This window comes from Carlito syrichta, unplaced genomic scaffold (genome assembly GCF_000164805.1).
Source record: "Carlito syrichta isolate Samal-C Ts95f unplaced genomic scaffold, Tarsius_syrichta-2.0.1 Scaffold302456, whole genome shotgun sequence".
NCBI classification, from domain to species: domain Eukaryota; kingdom Metazoa; phylum Chordata; class Mammalia; order Primates; family Tarsiidae; genus Carlito; species Carlito syrichta.
Genome location: NW_007246552.1, coordinates 595,032 through 619,287, shown reverse-complemented (window position 1 = coordinate 619,287; position 24,256 = coordinate 595,032). Strand labels below are relative to the sequence as shown.

General features: G+C 42.9%; 1 protein-coding gene across 1 annotated transcript in view; it reads left to right on the top strand.

Moving 5' to 3' along the window:
* Positions 1-16,092, top strand: part of LY86 (lymphocyte antigen 86) — a 70,833-nt gene extending 54,741 nt beyond the window's left edge. Inside the window, exons 4-5 of the mRNA XM_008056753.2 lie at positions 10,347-10,399; positions 15,677-16,092. Of these exons, the coding sequence (XP_008054944.1) occupies positions 10,347-10,399; positions 15,677-15,760 (137 nt within the window). The 3' untranslated portion in view covers positions 15,761-16,092. The remainder of the gene's footprint in view (positions 1-10,346; positions 10,400-15,676) is intronic.
* The last annotated feature ends 8,164 nt before the right edge of the window (positions 16,093-24,256 follow it).

Sequence of the window (24,256 nt, the reverse complement as noted above, 5' to 3'; positions counted from 1 at the left end):
ACAATGTCCTTGTTGCCATTTAAGGTAACATATTCACAGTTTCTGAGCACTGTGACATAACCATCTTTGAGGGAGCCAATTCTAGCGTGCCTGTACAACCCCTGACCAGAAGTCAGCACCCTTGTCTTACCTCTGCATGCCATGTGAGGAGGACAAATGACTGTGTATAACCCAAGGAAAACACAAAACTCTACATGTCTTCAATTAAAATGCTGTCATGGATGTCAAACTGAGAACTTCACAGCTGATACATTTGCTCATGTACCTGAGGCAAGGTGTGAGTTTTTCTGTTGGGAGGTCATATTATTGCTTTGCAAAGGTTTGCCTTGTTGAGGAATTATTGTCATTCTTTCCCAGACCCCATAATGTCCCTACCTGCATGTCCCCTAACCAGAGGAAAAACAAGTTGGCTAGGAGTCAGTGACACACCCTGTGTTCCATTCCTGGCAGAGAAAGAGAATAAGTTGGCAGTGAGCCTTTTATAGGAGCTTGTCATTGAGAGAAAAATAGCTTAATTAGGAATAAAAAGGGTAGGATTAATGGGATATCTCTGAATCACTGCAGAAATGTGAGTAGAAGACCCTGAATGAAAAATCCTGGAAGAATTCTTATTTTATAAATGACTCATAACAAATATACAGTGAATGTTTTCAAGTTGTAAATAACATGACATTTCTCTAGGTAGTGAAATGCCATAAAGAAAATCTCGCAAGCCTGGTTGGATGGACAGGGAAAGATATCAAAGTAGAGTTTGTTGAGGCAAAGCTTAGATAATTCATGTAGAGAAAACATAGTTCAAACTTGAATTATATAGTTATGAATCCTTAAGTACACTTGTGATTCCAAAAAGGATCACAGTAACTATTCCCAAAATATGCCAACTCTTCACACAGCCCAAAGGGCCAAAAATAAAACTTGGGCATTACCAAAAAATGTTTGAAAATAAAATCGAGTATGTTCTAATTACTGAACTCCCAGTAGCAACAGAAATAATACTTTAATAAAAGAGTAATCTGACATGACAGGGAATCCCAAAGTTTTCAAATCCAGTTTTTTAGAGTTCACTTTATTTATTATAGGTTATACCACATTGGTCCACTATCCAGTGACAGTAAAATGTCATTAAATTAAATGAAGAAGAAAAAAAGAAACAGAGACTAACTCCTTCCTCAGGTCCTTCTTTTCTAAAACTCACAGAATCCTGGGCAACATAGTGAGATCCCATCACCAAAAAAATTAAAAAATTAGCCTGGCATGGTGGTGCATACCTGTAGTTTCAGTTACTCTGGAGGCTAAGGCAGGAAGATTGCTTGATTCCAGGAGGTCAAGGCTACAGTAAGCTATAATTGGCCCACCACTGACTGCACTCTAGCCTGGGTGACAAAACAAGCCCCATCTCTTTAAAAATAAAAAAAACTCACCTTTGTTCTTCACCTCTTTGTGCCTCTTTCAGTTTTGTCTTCTCCCAAAGTATGGAGTTCAGAGAATTCACAGGAACAATCCGGGGCATGAAAATTTTCCTACTTGGGCTTTGGTCAGGGAACAGGCTCCAGCACAGTCAGATAGAGCTTCTGGAATGAATGGCTCCATCATCAGAAACAGGTGTACCACTAGCTCATACATGACCCTGGAACATATGAGAAAAGAGCATCCTCTGCCATGAACTGTTCTTACCTTGGGTCTCCTCCAAGCAAAGCCAAGATCGAGGACTTGAGGTTGGATCATACACTGGGACATGATGCCAGCAAGCAGGAGTCGGGAGGGAAAGCCAGAAAGGGTGCATCAGGGGGCTGATTACCCGTGTGGGGAGCTAGGGCTCCATCCTACTGCGACCCTTGGGAAGCTGCAATGTGCACCTCACAACTGCCCTTCTCAAGGTCAGGAGGCTGCAGGATTTGTCCAGAGTCCAGTCCTCCTGGACTGAGAATATCCCCCAGGAGTGAACATCCCTGCTCTTACCAGCTGCCCTACCTGTACTGCTCTGAACTGGGAAAGTGTGCAGAGGGACAGACCCTTGACATGAGGTGATGTCACAGAGCCCAGCTGATGCCTACCTTAACTGAAGGGATTTCACTAGGGGCCTAAGGGGATGGAGCACAGGATACCGAAAAAAGCATCTGCCTGTGGGACCCAGTCCAGGTCTGGTGGGCACAAGCTGGATTTCTGCTCCCATTCGCCCCCTACCCCAGCAGGCCCACTCCGTGCAATTGTACAAGAAGGCCCTACAAGACCCCTTCTGAGCCTGAGAAGCTGGGCCTGCAGCACTGGAAGTCCTGGGGGGCCTCCCACCAGGAGAGACATTGAGAATGCAAAGGACCCAGGTGGTAACAGGTGAACGGTCCAGGAGTTTGAGAAGCTGCCAAATTAGGACACACTGAAAAATAATTAAAAATTAAAATTAAGCCTGGGCTCAGCCTGAAGCTTACCTGCCCATGCTGCTTGCAATCCACTGAAACCTTGATGAAACTCCAAGGCTTTAGGGTCCCCAGGGATCTGTCTGCCGCCACATTCACCCCAGAGGCAGTGGACACTCTTGTCAGTCCCCATCCCAGGCAAGTTCATTATCATCTTAAATGAGCACACTCACCAGAAAGCTCAGTGTCTTATGGAAACAGGAAAAATCCTCCAGGGTCAGACTGAAGAAAGCAGAGTTGCAGGTCAGAGAGGACGAAATGAGAAGCAGCACTTGGGTCTTCGCCATCTACCAGATTTGGGTGTCTTGGGAAATACCTGGAGGCGGGGAAAGGAATGAAGGTTTTTATTTATAGCTCAATTAGATGAAGCAGTGCACTCTCTCCCTCCCTCTCTAGAGACAATGCTCTGGGTCAGTCTGGAACATGACCCCACCTCCCTCTTCATCTTCCAGCTGCCTCACCTGGGTCCTCCATGCACCAGAGACCTTCCCAAACCCTGAGCTCCCCCCACCTAGCTCTTACTGGGTTGCTTTCCCTGAAGGGCAGAGAGAGAGCTGTGTCCTCCTAGGTCGACCCCGCCTCCCCGCGTGCAGATATCCCTTCCAGATCTTGATTTCCTTTCCTTTGGATATTTATATACCCAGAAGTGGGATTGCTGGATCATATGGTAATTCTATTTTTAATTTTTTGAGGAACCTCCATACTGTTTTCCATAGTGGCTGTGCTAATTTACATTATTCCCGCAGACAGTGGGAATTTCTCACAGAATTATTCACAGAGGCCAAGATGTGAAAACAACATTGACAGATGAGTAGATAAAGAAAATGTGGTGTATACACAAAATGAAATATGATTCAGCTTGGGAATCATAGGCCTGAGTGGCTCCATCGTTAGAAACAGGTGTGCCACTAGTACACATTAGAAAAGGGCACCCTCTGCTGGAAGTGTTCTTAGCTTGGAAGTGTTCTTTTTTTTTTTTATAGCAATATTTTTTATTATGATGTTGTGGGGTACAGTTAAGGGTTAGGTGTACAATTACGTTTCATTCAGGCACCCTGTTGATAAGAGGTGTTTCCCCATCCCCAGACAGATATTTGCTACTGTTAATCCATCCCCCCCCATAGTTTCCCAGTACCGTCAGTCATTTTCTTATAGTATTACATTGGATGTTCAAGGTCCATTATATGAGTGAGAACATGTGATACTCGGATCTTTGTTTCTGTGAGAGGTCACTCAGTATTATAGACTCTGGTTCCATCCAGGTTGCTGCGAAATTCATGATTTTGTTCTTTTTTTATGGCTGCATAGTATTCCATCGTGTATATGTACCACATTTTTTTAATCCTGTCCTCTTTTGATGGGCAGCATGGTTGTTCCAGGTTCTTGCTATTGTGAACAACGCTGCGATAAACATACGTGTGCAGGTATAGAGTGATTTGAGTTCTTCAGGATATATTCCCAGTAGGGGGATTGCGGGGTCATATGGGAGGTTGATATTTAGAGCTTTTAGGAATCGCCACACTGCTTTCCACAGACATTACACTAGTTTACACTCCCACCAACAGTGTAGAAGTGTTCCCTTTTCGCCACACCCTCTCCAGCAGCTGTTATTTTTTGAGTTGTTGATAATTGCCATTCTGACTGGAGTTAGGTGGTATCTCAGTGTGGTTTTGATTTGTATCTCCCTCAAGTCCTTGATCTTGCTTGGCTTTTACTTGGAGGGTAAGTAAAGAACTCTTCCAAGGTCTCCTAGCCTGCAGGGTTTCTGTAGATCAGAATAGCAGCAGATCTACAAAAACCCTGCAGGCTAGGAGAGCTTAGAAGTGTACTTTACTTACCCTCCAAGTAAAAGCCAAGCAAGATCAAGGACCTGAAGGAGGGTTGGTTTTGTTGCAGGGATGTGAGGCCCGCAAGCAGGAGTGAAGGGGGAAAGTCAGTAAGGGATGCATCAGAGGGCTGATTACCTGCATGAGGTGCTAGGGCTCCATCTCACTGTGGCCCTTGGGGAGCTGCGACTCAGAACTGCCCTTCTCAAGGTCAGGAGGCTGTAGCATTTGTCCACGAAGTCTAGTCCTCCTAGATCAAGAACCTCTTTCAGGATGAACATCCCTGCACTTCCCAGTTGCCCTACCTGGGCTGCTCTGAAGAGAATTGTGCCATGTGCAACACCACAGATGAACCTGGAGGATATTATGCTAAGGAAATAAGACAGACAAATACTGCATGATCTCATTTACTCGTGGAGTCTACAAGGAATAAGTCGAAATCACGGTAACAGAAAGCAGAAAGGTGGTTGCCAGGGGCTAAGGAGTCAGGGGAAAGAACACACATTTTTTTTGTTTGTTTTTGTTAGGATCTCACTCTGTCACCCAGGCTGAAGTACAGTGGCGCTATCACAGCTCCCCACAGCCTCAACCTCCTGGTCTAAGGTGGTCCTTCTACTTCAGCCTCCTGAATAGGTGGGACTACAATTGCATGGCCACCATGCCCAGATAATTTACTTTTATTTCATTTTTATCATTTTTATTTTATTTTATTTTTTGTAGAGAAGAGGTCTCACTATGTTGCCCAGGCTGATCTCAAACTCCTAAGTTCAAGCTATCCTCTCAGTCAGTCTCCCAAAATGCTAGGCCTATAGACGTGAGCTACTGCACCCGTCCTACAACTTTTATTTGTATTTATTTGTCGATCATTCCTTAATATAACTGGGGGGGGGAAACACTGCCTCCCACATCTTTCCCCACTGGTGCCAGCAGTTAGAAGAGGGTTCAAAATGCTAGGTAAATGAACAAATGATCATTTTTTTAAAAAATCTTTTTTGATTGGTCTGGTCACTATAATTGTAACTCTATTTTTATGCTGTCACCCATCCCAATATAGCTTAAATATTGATGGCATTTTAACAATAAATTTGAAAGATAATAAATAATTCCCAATAAATTGGGAATTCCAACAAAAGCCCAGCAAGGGCTAGGAAATGGGGAGAGTTCACCAGAGTTTACGACACCAGCAGGCTCATCCATGCTGCTTACTGAGAACAAAGGCAGAGCAAGACATAGGCCTGCATCTCAAGTCAGTGTCATCCAGAACATTTGGAGACTTTTATTTCCACAATATAAAAGCCAATTTCCTCTCTAAAAAGATACTATATGACAATCAGCCAAAGATCTGGGGGGAAAAAAAAGAAAAGAAAAAAACTGATATTCAGAAACGATTTCACGTGTTCAGAGCCAGAGAGGTGAATTTCTTTAATTCACTGCACACTGAAAACTGATAAAGATTTCAAATGAAGGAAAGAAAGAAATGGGTGCAAATATAACAGGGTTCTTTTTATAGTGCTGGAGTGTGAGAATGTTAATTAAAGGAATCTCAGAATCGAAGAGGCTCAGAGAAAGGAAGGAGCGAGAATTTAATTTTAGGTGTTGTTTCATCAGGTTAAAAAAAAAAACAGTTTCATGAGTTACTTGTGGTTATTCTCAGGAACTTCACGAACCCCCAAAAAGCTCCAGTTGAAACTGTAAAGCATAAGAGACCAATTTAATGAAAATCTCTCACCCCAGTAAAAGACCTGTTAATTGTGAGGAGCCCAAATCAGCAAATCCAAGGGCATGAAAAGAGTATAGCAAAATGTTAGACATCATTCAAAGGCTGTTCTTCAAAGAGCCCTACTCGTTCATTTTTTAAAACAGAAGTTGAAAGAATAAAAAGGCACGGTGCACAGTGGTGCACATGGGCTCAAAACCGAGGCTCCAAAACCTAATCTTACAAACTTCAGCATCCACCAGGTAAATGTCCATTCCATTACTCTCTTCCCACTGGGTGAAAAATAACATGATGAATAAGGAACTGTTTCTACCTTCCTCAGGACTCTGTTCTGCTCTCTAGTGCTCTCAACGCCCTGCAGGGAGACTTTCCTATCTCTGCTTTGCAAGGGCAGAGGCTAAGTCACAGGATGGCTCAGCAAACTGCCCCTCATCTCTTGACTAATAAGTAGGAGAACTGGGTCTCAAGCCCAAGTCTGCCTACTACCTAGGTGAAGTCGTATGCCCTATGCCATCATAGAACAACTTGCAGAAGCATAAAATGGATATAAAACATGCCCGAGGGAACCCAGCCAGAACCAGACAGGGACTGGCACACCAGTCCTCATTCTTGGACTCTCTTCCTGAGCCACACTGTGTGCCAAGCCCCAATGGCCGGCAGGCGTTGCTTTTCACTGGGTCCTGCCCACAGCAGTTGCATCCTTGAGTTGCAGGCAGCAGAAACCCATTATAGCCAATAAAAGCACAGGGGATGTATTAAAAGGATATCTAGGAGTCACAGAATCAATGAGAAGGCTAGAACACCAAGCAGAAAGTAGGCAACTCTAGAGACTGGTGAGTTGAAATGAACCCATCTCTTGCCAGGACAGATAGAGCAGGGTTCTCTGCCCCTCTGCTCTGATTGTCCTGGCTTGAGTCAGAGAGCATCCATGTATGTTCTCACTTACGAGTGGGGGCTAAACAATGGATACACATGGACACACAGAGGGAAACGACAGACATGAGGTCTCCAAAAGGGGGGAGGGTAAGAGATGGGTAAGAGTTGAAAAATTACCTGGGCACAATATGGGTTACTCAGATGATGGATACATTAGAAGCCCAAACCTTAGCATTATGCAATATATCCATGCAACAAACGTGCACAGGAACACCCGAATCTATTTCTTTAAAAAGAGCTCATTGAAAACATCTGTAAAAATGTAAAAATAGGAAAAGATAATTCTCTACAAACAAATCATGTAGCTAGTAGCTGGGCCACTGCATTGCACACCTCCTTGGGGCAGCATTTACATGATTCCAATGTGAATAGGGTGCCCTCAAGTTGTGCAAAGTGCAAACACTACAAAAGAATCCCAGGCAGGCAGCCCCTCTGACTCCTCCACACTTATGAGATACGGTGCCCACCTACACTACTCTGCAAGGTTAGGTGACCTGCCCAATTAGTAGGAAGAAGAACTAAGATTCAAGCCCAGATAGTCTGATCCCAGAGTACGTGCTCTTAGCCACGATGCTTATCATAGTCCTGGAGAACCACAGAGGAGGCAGTAACCATCTGAGGAGAAGGGCAAGGTTTCAGCCTTGCTGACTTGAAGGTTAACATGGATGGCCCGCCCAGCATCGTGACGTCTCTGTCCCTTCACCTCCTTACCTCCAACAACCATTTCTGTCTTTCCACCTCAACCACAGACTCCCATATCAACCCTGAATATTGTCATAGCCTGTAAAAATGCATGACTTCTGAAATCTCAGTGTCGGACCTTCTGCCCCAGCTTCCTCATATCTTTCTAGCTCATCAATTCTAATACCTTGGTTGCAATCATGGAAATTCCATTCAACTGACTCCACCACTGGTTTTACTATCAACCACCAACTCCCACCTTCACTTTCTTCCTTACCCATCTTAGATTCCATGGTCTATTATTATGTTCTTTCCCTTGTATCTATCCCAACAACCTTGGCTTTCCCTCCTTATCATTCTTGTCCAGCAAAACTCCAAATCAGCCATCAACCTTCTCTATTCCATTGGAGCTACTGAATGTTGCTGAGAAGAATACATCCAGGCTGACTGGAGTATCTTTAAATTTATGACCACAAGACTAAAAAAAAAAAAAAGCACTTAATACTCCCTAGATTTACTCTGTTTCTCAAGTAAATTTCTTATCCACTGTCCATGATGCACATTGTATACCTTCTTTTGCTACTCAACACAGGGCAGGTCCTCATCCTTCACTTCCCCTACCTGTCTGCCCATGGCCTTCACTGGGAAAGCCAAAGTAATCACACAGGAGCCCTGCTGTTTGTCTAGTGGCTGATCTACAAATCTGCTTATACCTGAACTCATTCACTCATTCTGTTGTTTTCTCTCCTACAATTATGTGACTAATTTCTGTGCTCTTCTCAAAGGCAGATCCCTCTCTTCCCACCTTCTTAATCCCTTCATGCCTTCATTTGTCCCCTCTTCACATCTTCTCTCTCTCTCTCTCTCTCTCTTTCTAGAAGATCATCTCCTTCAAATGACAAATATGGTGCAGTACCTCTAGTCTTGAATAAAGAAACAAACCAAACCACTCTTAACATCACACCCTCCTCCAGTTATCATTCATTTGTTCTACTTCCCTCTACAGCAAAACTCTTTTCCTCCCACACCTCCACATCTTCCTAAGCATCTGTCCAATGTTCTTGTCGAGGTCACCCAATGACCTCCATGTTGCCAAATTCACTGCATATTTCTGTCTTCATCTTACTCAAACTCTGAGTAATGGCATTTAACACAATTGGTCGTAGCCTTCTGTTTGAAAACACTCATCTCTTGGTTTCTCTGATTCCACACTCACTGGCTACCCTCCACTCTACCAGCCACTCCTTCTTAGTCTTCTTGGCTGGTCTCTCCCCATCAACCTAACTTCTGAATGTTAGAGGGTCTCAGGAGTGAATCTGGTTCTATCCTCTTCTCTTTCAATTAAGTCTGTCTTCCTGTCCCATGACTTAATCTTCAACTACATATTAATGACTTCAATATTCCCAGCCCCGTGCCTACCTCTTCCCAGAATTTCAGATTGGTGTATTCAACTGCTTTCAAAGATCTTTATTAATCATTCCCCAGAAACAGAGGTCTTTAATTATCACACACACACATACACACACTTCCTCCCAGTTTTCCCCATATCAATAACTGGCACTCCATCTACCCAGATGCCCAACCTAAAGTCCTCCTGGCCCCCCACTCTCCATATCCAACTCATCGGTGAGTGCTGTCTCCCAATACAGCCGCAATCTCTATAGTGTTTCTCCACCTCTACCACCACCCCCTTCACCAACCCATCACTCACCTCGGCTCCTGGGGAGCCTCCACTTCAGCCTTTTCCCTCCATTCTCTACACCACAGAATGTCTCTGCAAAACCACATTAGCTATTTTCACTTGACTTTTTAGCATCTTTCGCACTACCTGTGGAATGAAATCCACACTCCCTACCATGTCCTCGAGGTCCTAGAATATGTCACTCCCCCAATCTTTCAACATGACTCCTCTTGCTCATTGTGCTTCAGCGGACCCATCTCCCTCCGCCCTTACAATTTTCCAAACTCCTTTCCATATCAGGGCCTTTGCTCTGATTCTGTTGTCCTGAGATGCTCTACTCCCAGGGTTTGAAATGCGTGTCTCATTCTGCTCCTTCAGGACTTGACTCAAATACCACCCAATTCCTTAGAGATGCCTCCCCTGACCAGCCACTTCCTTAATCGTGGCAGTTTCCAGTTCCCAGTGTTATGGGATATTCCTGGAGTGCTTTCCAGATGTTGTCGTGCTTTACATTGTTTTACATTGTGCTTTACACATTGATAAACTGTTTTCATTCCTCACAACTGTCATTATCATACCCATCTTTAAAGAATGAGGAAACTGAGCCCAGAGGGTAATGACTAAGGTCAAATAGCTGTGGGAGGTGGTCTCAGGGTTTAACCCTGTGTGGCCTGGCTGCCTCCAGCCTGGCCTCTTAGACCCCACGCTGTACTGCCTCTCTCGCATAACCTGCATGTCTCTTCTAGCACTTTTTACAATCTGATATTGTCTTGCTTAGTTATTTCTGTAGTGTCAGTCTCCTCGCCAGAATATGAGGACAATATGAGGCAACTTGTGGACAGAGGCTTTTTGTTTTTTCATCACTTGACTCCCAGGGCCTGCGACACGGTAGGTGCCCAGCCAGTATTTGTTGCATGGATGAATAAATGAATGGTAAGTCTAGATTGGGAAGTGAAAACATTTGTAATAACAGCTATGATTATTTTAGTGCCAATAATTTTTACACATCTGTATGACCACAGAGCATATAAGCAAACTGTTTTTGTTTTAAATGATAGACTAACGTTATCTATGATTTATGTATTTTTCAGAGCAGATTTACTATGCTGGTCCTGTCAATAGTCCTGGATTTGATATTCCCGAGGTAAGGTTTTTTTTTTTAATTCTAATTTTAAAGATGTGGGGTACAATTCAGGGTTAGGTATACAAATGTTCATTATGCAGGTACCCTTGTTAATGAAGTGTACCCTCCCCAGCAGTTTCCCACTACTGCCAATCCCTTTCTTATACCATTATGATAATTATTCAAGGTCCATTTATGAGTGAGAACATATGGTACTCAGTTTTCTGTCTCCATGATAGATCACTGAGTATTACAGACTCTAAATCCATCCAAGTTGCTGTGAAGTCCATATGTTTGTCCTTCTTTATGGCTTCATAATATTCCATTGTGTATATGTACCCCTTTTTTTTTTTATCCAGTCCAGTTTCGATGGGCAGCACTGTTGATTCCATATTTTTGCTACTGTGAACAGTGCTGCAATAAATATGCTTGTGCAGGTATCTTTTTTATAAAATGATTTGAGTTCCTCCAGATATATTCCCAATAGGGGGGATTGCTGAGTCACATGGAAGGTCAGTGTCTAGTTCTTTCAGAAATCACCACACTGTTTTCCACAGAGGTTGCACTAGTTTGCATTCCCACCAGCAGAGTAGAAGAGTTCCTTTTTCCTCCACATACTTGCCAGCATCTGTTGTGGTTTGTTTTATTAATGATGGTCGTTCTTACTGGGATTAACATGTTTTGATTTGTATTTCTCTGATACTTAGTGAGGCTGAGAACTTTTTCATGTGTCTGTTGACTGCCCATATATCTTCTTTTGAGAGGAGTCTATTCATGTCTTTTGCACACTTTTTAATGGGGCTGTTTGATTTTTTCTTTTCAACACGTTGGAGTTCCTTGTAGGCAAATATTTTTTTCCCATCCTGTGGGCTGTCTCCCCACTCTCTTGATGTTTTATTTTGCTTTGCAGAAGCTTGTCAGCTTGATGAGTTCTCACTTGTCTATCTTATCTCTTATGGCATGGGCACTTGGGGTTTTGATCAGGAATTGGTTGCCAGTTCCAATTTCCATAAGGGTGTCTCTTGCATTTTCTAAGGTTATTATAGTTTGAGATTTTATATTTAGGTCTTTGATCCATTTAGAGTTGATTCGAGGTAAGGTTTTGATTTTCTCTTTTGTTTTGTTACTTAATTCTTGTATTGAACTGTTTGTTTTTTGAAGAAGGAGGAGGGGGTAAAAGAGGAAGAGAAGGAGGAGGAGTGGGGACTGAAGAGGAGAACAGAGAAGAAAGAGGAGGAGAAGGAAGGAATTAAACAATTTAAAATGTATCCACAGGCCACCACTACAAAAACCCTTCCTCAATAAAGTTGCTACCTTGTAGTGAGTTCTTAAAATTTTTCCTGGCACACTAGCTTTGTCATTTTGGTTTTAACATTTTATGTGCCATTGAGTCTTTGGGGCTCCTCTGGATACAAACCTCCCACTGAGAGGGATGGTGGCGTCTTGTCCAGCAGGATGGCGGTGTCTGCAGTCTCCATACGGCTCATACTGCTAGGATATGTGGGAGGACCCCATGCACACTGGGACTCGTGCTCTGAGATTCTGGCAGTTCAGAGGCAAGAAGATAAACAAAGCCAAGAAGGCGTAAAGGTCCCCTTGTTACCATCCTTCCACTGTTACTCATGGGCTGCCACCAAGTAAATAAAATGCCCACGTCCTCTGCATTTGCTGACAAGCCTCACAGCTAAGAGTAGAATTTTCCACTAGTAATAATAATATGACTCAAAATAATGTGACTTTATTAAATAGCTGAATTCATACCACTCTGACTTAAGCAATAGAGTTTTCAATATGCTACCCCTGAGAGAAACTTGTGGAACCCAATGTGAAAAGGATCACAATTATGATTTTTAAAATCTATATAGATCTATTGAGTACATGTGAATTTTTTTGTTACATACACATAATGAATAGTGATCAAGTCAGGGTATTTAGGGTGTCCATAACCCTAGTAAGATACATTTTTGTTAACTATCATCACTGCTAGCAAACATTGCACTTATTCCTTCTATCTAGCTGGGTGTTTGCACCCTTTAACCCTCTTCTGTTCATCATCCCCGTCCCTCCTGTTTAGCTTCTCAGTCTGTTATCTTTCCACTCTACCTCCATGTAATCAAATTTTTTAGTTCCTACATATGAATGAGAACATGTGATATTTGTCTTTTTGTGCCTGGGTTATTTCACTTAAGATAATGATCCCCAGTTTCATTTTATGTTGCTGTAAATGACGGGATGTCATTCTTCTTTAAGACTGGATAGTATTCCACCTTGTTATATACCACGTTTTCTTTATCCATTTGTCTGTTGATGAATGCTTCGGTTGATTCCATTATCTTTGCTATTGTTTTTTATCTCATTCTTTTGATCCTCCAAAACCTGTATGTGACTCAGGAAAAGGGTCTCCTTGCCCATAAAGGAGTCTCTTTAACTTTGTTTCATCTCTGGGCGGTTTCCTTTCTGTCCCCGCCTCTGAGTTCCTAAGTTGGAGTGCCACCTCCTTAACATCTTGGGTTCCCACTAGCATTGCTCTTGCAGCTGGAAAGTTCCTAGCCTTCCCCCTCTGGAATTCTCCACAGGTTTCCCCTCAGGACCTTAGTATAATGGGAAAGTTTTGCAAGAGGAAAACTCAGCCTCTCTTCACTTCTACAATGAGGGGCCTAAATTATCCTAGATAGCTTTATTTTTTTCCTTTAAATCTTTGATGTTTGAATTCTATTCCTTCCTCCATTTTTATTCTAATCTTCCCACTAGAGACTGACTTAAACTTTGCTAACAATTTATTTTCATTTTACATTGTTGGATTTTTTTTTTTCTTAACCAGTTACCTTTAACAATTAACTGATGTAGAAGGGAAATGAACTTCTTAAAGTCAGAAAACTTCCTTGAAAGATGTAAAAAGTTTTATCACAACCACTTATGACATTTGAGGGAGGCACAGGACCCTCATCCTTCAACCAGTGACAGTGCTCAGGGAGTTATTGCCCAGTGTGAGCATCGCATGTGCAGCAGAGGCCGCTGGAGGCCTCAGTCCCAAGATGAGCTCCCTACACTGGCCGCAGACCAGTCACAACCAACCCACAAGGCTCAGAGATTTTTGCTATCCTGGTATGGGACACAGATAGTTCGCAACCTTTTGGTTTTGAAAGACCTCTTTCTCCACCCAAATCCCCCAGAGATGATCTCTGGGTCAATGTGGTCCCTGCTTGGCCAAAAACTTTGGTTTTCAATCTTCAGTGTCTCAGTATTACTTCCCTGTTAACATATCCAATCCCTTGGCCCACACTGAAGTCCTCTGTAGCATCCTACATCTGTCTTTGCCTGCTGTTTTCTGAATTAGAGTTTCGAGATATTTGGGCTTCCAAAGCATGTGGACAACAACTTGTAGGTACAGCCTGAGCCAGGTATGGCCAAGGATGTACCCACTAGTTTCTGACTCACAAACTCAGTGCCCTCCTCAACAGCAGAAAGGTCACTGTGCTGCCCTTTCTCCCTACCCCAGCCTCCTGTTCTCCCAGGACATGCTTCCACTTGCCTCAAACTGGCATGATTGCCTAAGTACTCTTACCTCTTATACCAGAGCATACATATCCATAATTCATCATCTAGAGCCCCTTCATTCAAATACAACCTCTCCTCTTAGGCTCATAAAGCAATAATGAAAAGTTCATTTGGTTTTCAACAGTTTCACAGGGTGTGTACTCAGGTACACACAGAGATTTAAAAGAAAAGTAGATGAGGATAAGCAGGAGGAGGAAACACAATCAGATAAAAATTCAAGCCAGTCTTCAATCATAATTAATTATCTAATGTTTACACTGCTTTGGTTAAATTCCTAACACTGTTTTAAAATTATAGCTGTTCGGTATTTGAGCAATAAGACTCATGGGAACCTCTAGACTCAGGGAATGGCACTCAAGGCTCCTCCCAGAGCACAGCCTGCTTCTTTCAAATACATGTTTGGTGTTGGGATTCCATTCCCTTCTGAACCTCTGCTAATTGCTGGAAAGTTGTTCTCTTTAGCAAAAGCCACCTCTCATGCAACTTCTGCCTAGTGGTCTGACTCCTTCCCTCTAGGTTTATACAGATGAAACTCTTTTCTCCTTTGGGGGACAGGCAACTGGAAGATGTGTGCATCCTCCCCTTTGCTCCCTCTGTCCTGCTTGAGACACAGTAGCTGCCACTCCAGAGGCTTTTTGACAAACATATCACCACTGTGTGGCTGGCAGGGCTTCAGCAAAACAGCTCAACTTCTGGGATCTTTCCATAGTTCTCACAGAACTATGGGTTCTTCTAAGCAAACTGCAAATGAAGGGAGCCCTCTGTGCAACATTGCAACCAGAAAAGAAACCTGAAAGACAACAGTCCTTTCTGACAGGGTATTTTGGTTTTGTGCTGTTGAACGGTGTTCCCCAGAGTACTTTTCCATCTCGGCAAATGACCCTTTACCTTCTAGCTGCTCAGACTAAGAGGTTTGGAATCCTCTTTGACCCATCTCTTTCTCTCCCACCCACTCGGGTTTCCTCAGCAGATCCTATCAACTTTTCTTTCAAAACCTTTCCAGAACCTAATCCCTTCTCCCACCTCCACCATCTGCCCCCAAGCCATCCTCGTCAACCCTGGATTTCTGCAGTCACCTATTGCCTGGTTTTTTTTTTTTAGCATGGTGGCCAAAGAGATCCCACTAACACATACTGCAGATCAGGTCCCTCTTCTAGAGAAAACTGTCATGACTCAATCCCTTTTAGAGTGAAAGCCAGTGTCTCCATCACGGCCTGTGAGGCCCTAAGGGTCTGGCCTCCTGTGTTTCCATGACCTCACCTCCCCTCTCCCTCCTTCTCTTCCTGCAGCCCCATTGTCCTTCCTGCTGTTCCTCAAATGTGAGGGATCCCAACCTATAGCACCATGGCCTCTTCCTGCACCCCCTTCACGTCGTATCTTCTCTGTAGGGTCTCCCTTGACCACTGTATTTAAACTTGCAAACCAGCACCCGCCTTGTCCCACCCAGCACTCCCATTCATCCTTACCTGCATGAGTTTCCTCCATAGCATCAGCATCTGAAATGCTACACATAGTTCCTTAGTCATGTGAATGGTCTGTCTCTCCCAATGACACTGTAAGCTCTGCAGGGCAGGGAGATGGTTTGTCTTACTCTGACTTTGTCCCCCATTATCTTGTTTTAACTTTGTCCCCAGTGTCTAGAACAGTGCCTGGCACATAGAAGGTGCTTGATATATATTTGTTAAATGGTTCATTGTACTATTGGCCACACACCTAATACTTTTCCTGTGTTCCTTTCAGGGAAAATACCAGGTTTTGCTGGAACTGTATACTGAAAACCGTTCCACTGTGGCCTGTGCCAATGCTACTGTCATCTGCTCCTGATTGTGATCTACAGCAAAAATCACAGCAACCTCCGTCTGGTGGGACTGCCAAGCTCCTCAGATTGAACCTACTATGTAAGAAGAATCAGCTGATGACAGAGAGAAACTCTACAAAAATCCCCCAAAAGAGTGCAGTTACTAATTTTAGCCCCAGGACCAGATATCCCAGACTTCACAGATTTAATGAAACCCCCAAAATTATCTGCTCCAAAGGAGCTTCTTGGTAGTCACTAAGCAATCTGCAGGGTCCATCCTTCTAACTAGTTGCCTCACACCAGACTCACCTGCTTTTTGACTCCTCAGGAGGCTTCCTCACTGTTACAGAGAATAAAGAAAGCTGGCCCACCATTGTTTATTTGTTTGTTCAAAGAATCCTAATACAACACTGTCGTTAAAAACTCCTTTCCTCCAGATACAATGTCAGGGGTTGATGCAGGTAAGCAGTTCTAAGCAATTCAGGAGATGACAGCCCGGCTAAAAATTAGAGCACTGGGAAAATGTGCCCTGGCTTCTCCTGGGCAGGCCCCCTGCCCTTGGACCATGATGGTAAAAACCTGGTGCAGCCTTATGAGCAGTGACATCATAATCTCATTTGTCCAAGCACTCATTTCACCATCATCCCCAGACCTCAGCACATCATTACCCCATATATTATTCCATTCAAGGAATAACTGCTGAACACTTAACATTATCAGGCATTGTGGTCCTGGATTACCTTCTTCAATGATCTCAATAAATAAGCTGCCCATCCTTTGCCAGAACCATTTCAGCCACCCCATCTTCTCTCCCAGGGTGTGTAGATCACAGGGTGGGCTCCACAGCCGCTTCGCCATCCTGTGCCCACTCCCCAATTCTCTCATACCAGTGTCTCTGGGCCCAATGTCTGGCTTTCCTGCCCCTGCTAAGGGGCTGGAATAGAGTGGGTAGATTGACTTTACCATGTTTGGCTCATAAAAAAATGCCATTGTGTTAGTGGTTTAAAGGGGACAAAGTTCCATAGTTTTAAAAATGGCAGTTGCTATATGTACATAATTAAACCACCTTGAACAGCAGGCCACGAATGTCTGATGAATCAGAACTTTGAAATCAACATCTGAGGTTTTGGGGTTATGAGGAGACGAAAATTACAGAAAGGCCTGTAATACTCAAGAAAAAAGACAGGCATGACACAGAGTGACACTGATATGCACACATACAGCAATTATCTTCCCCTTGGCCATTTCCTCTCCCTTGAGATGATTGCCCTGCTCCTTTTTCCGTCAATATCCCTTAGATAGGAAAGGCCTTGGGTAGACTCTGTACTCGAGCACAAGACAGCTGTCGCCACTCTCCAAAGACATGAGCAGAACTCAGGTTGTCCCTTCCCATCCCTTTGTCCCTTTGTCCTCTTCTTTAAAGTGTGTGGTCAGGGGCAGAGGGAGAGAACATGCGTGCCAGAGCTCCAGACACTATGGGTTTGGGTTAAACAGGAATTTCCGCAAATGGAGCTGATCCTAGCCATGCTGAATATGCACGTACACAGCCGTTTCACTAAGGACATGATTTGAAAGAAAAATAAAAATGTTTCTTTGCCCCCAAATATGTCTTAGTGCAGGGGTCCAACCCCTGGGTGAACTCCATGGCCTGTTATGAACTGAGCCACACAGCAGGAGGTGAGCAGTGGACAAGCTCCATCTCCTGTCAGATCAGCGGAGGCCCACACTTTATTTTATTTACCACTTCCCTCCACGCCTCTTTTTTTTAATGGTGAGTTGTATAATTATTTCATTGTATATTACAATGCAATAATAATAGAAACAAAGTACACAATAATTGTTATTCACTTGAATCATCCCAAAACTACCACTACCATCCACCTTCGTTGGTGGAAAATCGTCTTCCAGGAAACTGGTCCCTGATGCCAAAAAGGGTTGGAACTGCTATCTTAGTGTCCTGTTATGGGTCCTAAGTTTCACCATTGGTTTTACTCCAGCAAGTTGAGAACATTTTTCAACACTCAGGAGACTCCTATTAAAATACAAGCAGCCTTGGTGGGAGGAACACCAGTCACTGTCATTATTTAACACTCTGGTGGAACATAGTAATATAGATTGAGTTTGGAAGTGGCAGCCTTAGAAAGCTAGAGACATCAGGGGGAGTAGGCGATCCAAGCAGAGCTCTCTTAGGCCAGCCATCTGTGCAGTGTCTGGGGTGAGGGCAGAGTGCCTGGATAATTACCAAAGAACCTACACCGACTTCTCATCTTCTTATAAAGAGAATTGTTACTGTTTGAAAAATCACCATCAAGAGCTCCAAAAATTTGGCCTCAATAAACTTTTCTAAAGAAACAAAACCAGTTTAATTCAGGATTGTACAGTACCACCAGAACCAAAGAACTCTTGGGAAAACTGGTCAGCTCCAGTCATTTGGGTGCCCCTGGCCCTTCTTTATATTTTGAGGGTGATGTCAATCCTTATGTAGGGCATTTTAAAACATGTTTCTGTGGGAAATTCCAGTGCCCAAGGGAAGTTTTGTTGGGCTAGGGTCCAGGGAGAATGCTGAAAAGTCCCTTGAGACAGCATGAGTGCATCATGTAGAATGCATTCGCTTTAAGAAACAGAGAGCTCTGCTCACTCTGGCTTCCACATATAGGGTGGGCTCTTGTGATACTGAGTCCTGGGGTGGTTCAGGCATCAGATGAGGTTTGCTGGGAAGGGTCATGCATTATCCGCCCCTCACCTCCATTTATCTGCAGTTGTTCAACCTCAGGTCTCCCTGAATATTGGCTTCACCTTCATTCTTGCCTGTAGTAGCAAATTGTTTCAGCAGTTGGAGACCTCACATCCACACTGCCCACAATACAGAGGGCAAAAACACCTCTACCTCAGAAGTCTCCTATTCATTCTAATTAGAATGGCTTGGGTCACATGACCACCCCTGACCAATCATTTTGGCCATGCCCTACCCCTGGTGCTGGATCAGAGTTAGTCCCACTAGTACCACACATATCCCTTAGTAGAAACTAGGGGAATTGTAAAGGGGTCATGAGTGAAGAAGGGAAAAGATGTTAGGAGTCAAGAACATGTCTAGAATCAGGCCAGCTTTTAAATTCGAATTCTATCCTAGCTGTTCACTAACTATTCACTGGGCAAATGACTTATATTGTCTAAGCCTCAGTTTTCTCATCAATAAATGCCAGCTATAATAGTACCTACCTTGTAGAGATACTGTGAGCAGTAATTGAGAGAATGCTTGTAAAGTAGTGAGAACAGGGCCTGGCATGTCACGCAATCAAAGTGAGTTATTACTATGTATGGTGGGTGTGGTGCTAAAGCCTCCTTTCCTAATTTATCTCTGCTATCTTCCTACATCGTCAAGGCAAACAGTCACAGAAGGTAGGCCCTTGCTCATGAGCCCACATTCCCTTCTAGGTCCTGAAATGGTTCCTCGGCATCTTGCTTTTTTTTTTTTTTAAGTGTAGATAGTTTTATTAGAAGTTCCTGAGTCATAGGCTTGGACCATGAACTTGCAAAAAGAATTTAAGGGAAACATTTGGGTACTAGTTTCCCCCCCAACAGAAACAGTGTAACCAGACCAAAAGGGCCTAGGAAAGAAAACGTAAATATTTTTTAATTAAACTGTTTCCTGCAAATAAAGACACACTTCTAAGATGTCAAGAACTAAATATAACATCTACTAAAGTAACAATTGCATCTGTTTTCAGAAAACAAACAAACAAACAAACAAACCCCAAATAGCTGGTGAGAGAATGGAAAGAGCCACATCCTGATTACAACCCAGACTTGTAAGGGAGCGGAGCTTATCAGCTCAGCAGTTCAATGGCAGATTTAAATTGGCTGTGTTTTTGTCAGTCAGCAAAACAAGTACCTCAGTCTAGTTTTCCAATCATTTTGTCTGGCAAGTAGGAGACCTACAGGAATAGGGAAAGAGTTATTTTGCATCTAGTCTGTGAATACCTTCCATCGTTCAGTTTAGAATGGAAGCCTTCAGCTGCCTTCAAATGCTCCTGCCTGAATTCTACAAGACATACAAGGAAGAACTGATACCAATCCTACTGAAAGCATTCCAGGCAATTGAGAAGGAAGGAATTCTCCCTAGCCCATTCTATGAAGCTAATATCATGCTGATACCAACAAGATTGGTGAAGAACCAACAAGAAAAGGGAATTACAGATCAATTTCTCTGAGGAACATAGATGGAAGCATTCTCAAAAATATTCTAGCAAATCATATCCAACAACATTTCAAGGATCATCCATCATGACCAGGTGAGCTTTATTCCCAAGATGCAGGACTGGTTCAACATTCATAAGTCTATAAACGTAATTCATCACATTAACAGATGTAAAACCAAGAACTACAGGATTATCTTATTAGACGCAGAAAAAGTGTTCAACAAAATCCAGCAGCCCGTCTTTAGAAAAACCCGTAACCACCTAGGCATCAGAGAAACATTCCTCAAAACATTAAGAGCTACCTATGACAAAACTGCAGCCCACATTATGCTTCATGGAAAGAAGCTAGAAGAATTCCCCCTAGAACTGGAACAAGACAAGGATGCCCACTCTCACCCCTCCTATTCAACATAGTGCTGGAAGTCCTAGCCAGAGCAATCAGGCAGAAGGAAATCAGGAGTATCCAAATAGAAAAAGAGGAAGTTAAGTGCTCCCTCTTTGCAAATGATATGATTCTATACCTAGAAAACCCTAGAGTATGTCAAAAACCTCCTCCACTGATAAATGATTTCAGTAAAGTCTCAGGATACAAAATCAATACACAAAAGACAGTTACAATTTCTATACACCAACAATAAGTAGGCTGAGAGCCAAATAAAAAACATAAGTCCTTTCACAATAAACACACACACACACGAAATTTCTTGTCATCCACCTAACCAGAGAAGTGAAAGACCTTTACAACAAGAACCACAGAATGCTGCTCCAAGAAATCAAGGATGACCCAAACAAATTTGAAAACATACTATGCTCATAGATTGGAAGAATCAGTATCATCAAGGTGTTGCATCCTACACAAGGAAATCTACAGATTCAATGCAACCCTTATCAAATTCCAAAAATCATTTTTCATAGACCTAGAAATACAATAATACAGAAATTCATATGGAAGCCAAAACGAGCATGAATAGCTAAAGCAATCCTCAGAGAAAGGAACAAAGCTGAAGGAATCACACTTTCAGACTTTAAACTTCATACAAGGTTACAGTAAACAAGACAGCATGGTATTGGTACAGGAATAGACCAATGAAACAAGACAGAGAATCCAGAAATAAAATGATTCCTCAACCAATTAATCTTCGACAAAGCCAACAGTGACAAACACTGGGGAATAGTAACCAGTTAGCAAATGGTACTGGTAAAACTGGCTAACCACATGCAGAAGAATGAAACTAGACTCTTATCAATCACCATATACAAAATTAACTCAAAATGGATCAAGGACTTAAATTTAAAACCTCAAACTATAAGAATCGTAGAAGAAAACATAGGGAATACCCTCCTGGACATCAGAATAGTCAATGAATTCATGGCCAAATCCTCAAAAGCAAATGCAACAAAAATTAAGATTGATGGTGAAACCTTATCAAACTGAAAAGTGTTTGCACAGCAAAATAAACCATTAAGCAAAGTAAAAAGGCAACCCACAGAATGAAAAAAAATATTTTCAAGATACGCATCTGACAAAGCCCTAACATCCAGGATCTGCAAGGAACTCAGATGAATTGAAAAGAAAAAAACAAACCACCCCATTAAAATGTGGGCAAAGGACATGAATGGACACTTCTCAAAAGACATGCAAACAGCCAGCAAACACACGAAAAATTGTTTAGTCTCACTAATCATCAGAGAAATGCTAATCAAAATTACACTGCGATATGACCTAACACCAGTAGGAATAGCTAGCATTAAAAAGTCAAAAAACAGCAGTCGCTGGTACAGCTGAGAACACCTCTACACTGTTGATAGGAATATAAGCTAATTCAACTTTTGTGGGAAGCAGTGTGGCAATTTCTCACAGAACTAAAAATTAAGTTCCATACAGTCTAGCAGTCTCTCTTCTGGCAATATACCCAGAGGAACACAAATTGCTCTACCAAAAAGGCACCTGCATGCGTATGTTTATTGCACCACTATTCACAACAGCAAAAACATGGAACCAATCCAGATGCCCATAGAAATTTAACAGGATAAAGGAAATGTGTTACATATACATGATGGAATATTATGCAATCATAAAAAAGAACGACATCATGGCCTCTGCAGTAACATGGATGCAGCTGAAGACCATCACACTGGGTAAACTATCACAGAAACAAGGAACTGAATACCACATGCTCTTATGCATAAGTGGCCCTGAATACATGAGCATAAGGGTAGGATCAGCAGATGCTGGTCACTACTAGTGATGAGAGTGAGGAGGGGAGGAGGAAGGGAGCATGTGGCAACACACTGGGTACCCTATTCACTATCAGTGGGAGAGAAGACCAGTTAGAGGCCCAAACTTCACCTACATGCAGCTTACTTATGTAGTAAATTCTCACTTATACCTCATAACTCTGAATTTTTTTTCTAGTTGGAGTCTTACTCGGTCACCCAGGCTGGAGTGCAGTGGCATGCTCAAGGCCAACACAGCCTCGACCTGTTGGGCTTAGGCGATCCTTCCACCTCAGCCTTCCAAGTAGCTGGAACCACAGGAACTCTAAAAAAAATTTTTTTAATCTTTTTTTTAATGTTCAAGTCTGAAATGTCTTTCTCCCCTCTGACTCGGTTTTCCTTTAACATGTGTGACAAAACCAGATTCTTTCCTCCAGCTTCTTGGTCTTCTCACTTCTGAGGAAAATAACATATGTTTCCCTGTTCCTTTAGCTGAAAACAGTCATTTCTTCTGCCAACTGATATTTTTCTGGAGTCCCCTGAAACAGAACCAAGGAGAGAAGGACAAAAACACCCATGCCACTGAAGCTTTTGTCATTTTTTTGTGGCTTTCCCTCATCTTCGCCTGCTCAGACACGGTAGAAGAAAATATGAGAAGAGACCAGAGAATATACTGACATGATCAAGGAGACACCACAGGCTCCCACATAAACATAGAACTACAATGATTAAAATATGTGAGTGGTGAAGTCAACATCTGAGAAGGCAAAACAACAACAATAATAACAACTTTGCAACACTGGTTTGAGCATTTTCTCTGTGCCAAACATTTTACTAGGTACTTCACCTACATCTCAACACTTACTCTCCAGAACAGCCTATGAGTGGGTAATACAACGGTTGACGTTACAGAAGAGGAAGTTGGTGTTCAGAGAAGGTGAGCCAGTGGACCAGGATTCAAACCTGTTCAACTCCAAGTCCAGTCTCTTTCTATCTAATGCTGCCTTGACTGTTTGGTTACAGTCCATGTACTAAAGGAGCACTTTCTATCTTAGCTGTGGGCTTGCAGAATTTTTTAACTCAAGCAACAAACAAACTAAAAGCAAAGGTAAACTAACAAAGGGTTAGATTAATTCATTGATGACATCACAGAGAAAATAGATCATGGCTGTTAAAGGAAGTATACTGAACTACCACATTTCAAGATTTGTCCATGCTCTTTAGCAAAAGCCTTTGGTCACTCATTGTCAGCCCACCTGGATGAAGGGACCACAGCAGAGTCTGGCTTTTTCACTTTTTCCTCCTTTCCTTCCATAAATATTTATTCAGCACCTACTCTTTGCTGAACACTGTGTTAATTTAGCACAATACGTAAGATATAAAAATGAATACTATATAATTCCAGTTCAAAGTCAACTTTTCTTTTAGGGAAAGAGAAGAAAGGAAGTCTCAAGAGTCTCTTATGCAGGGGAGATCATGATAAGTCACAAAAGAGAAGAACAAGGCGCTGTGGCTTTTAGACAGGGATGACACGGCTTGGCTTGGTGGTGGAGGGAGCAGATAGGCCAGCCTTTGAAGGTCGGCTGGAATGCTGGAGGTTCTGGTGCCCACAAGCCACGCAACTCCCTGGTTGTCAACCCTGGTGTCACATTCCCAAGGACTGGAACACATGGCATTTCTGCTACCATTAGGCAGGCAATGGAGTCAATTTCAGACTACATAAAGCACGTAATAAAAGAAAGCTTCCCCTAGTGCAGGTTTTTCTGTTCATACTTAGCTGTGATTCCTGCTATTCACTCAGTAAGTGCTCACTGAGGCCTACTGGGGACCCATATCTCTTACAGTCACTCTAAGGCCATCCCCACTGCCCAGAGCCCCCTTGTCAACCTCCTGTCATGCTAGTGCACTTATCTCTGGCCAGACGTTCTGCTCTTCACCTAGTGCACTCTCACCTCCTTTCATTGACTCGTGTGGTTGGAATTCTCTGTGGTGGCGGAAGGTCTGGGGCTGATCCAGTGGACAAGGATGCCATGGAAGATTCCACGGAGGGGTTCATGGAGGGTTCCGTGAAGATGGGATGGATGAAGGAAGTGGGGAACTGTCATC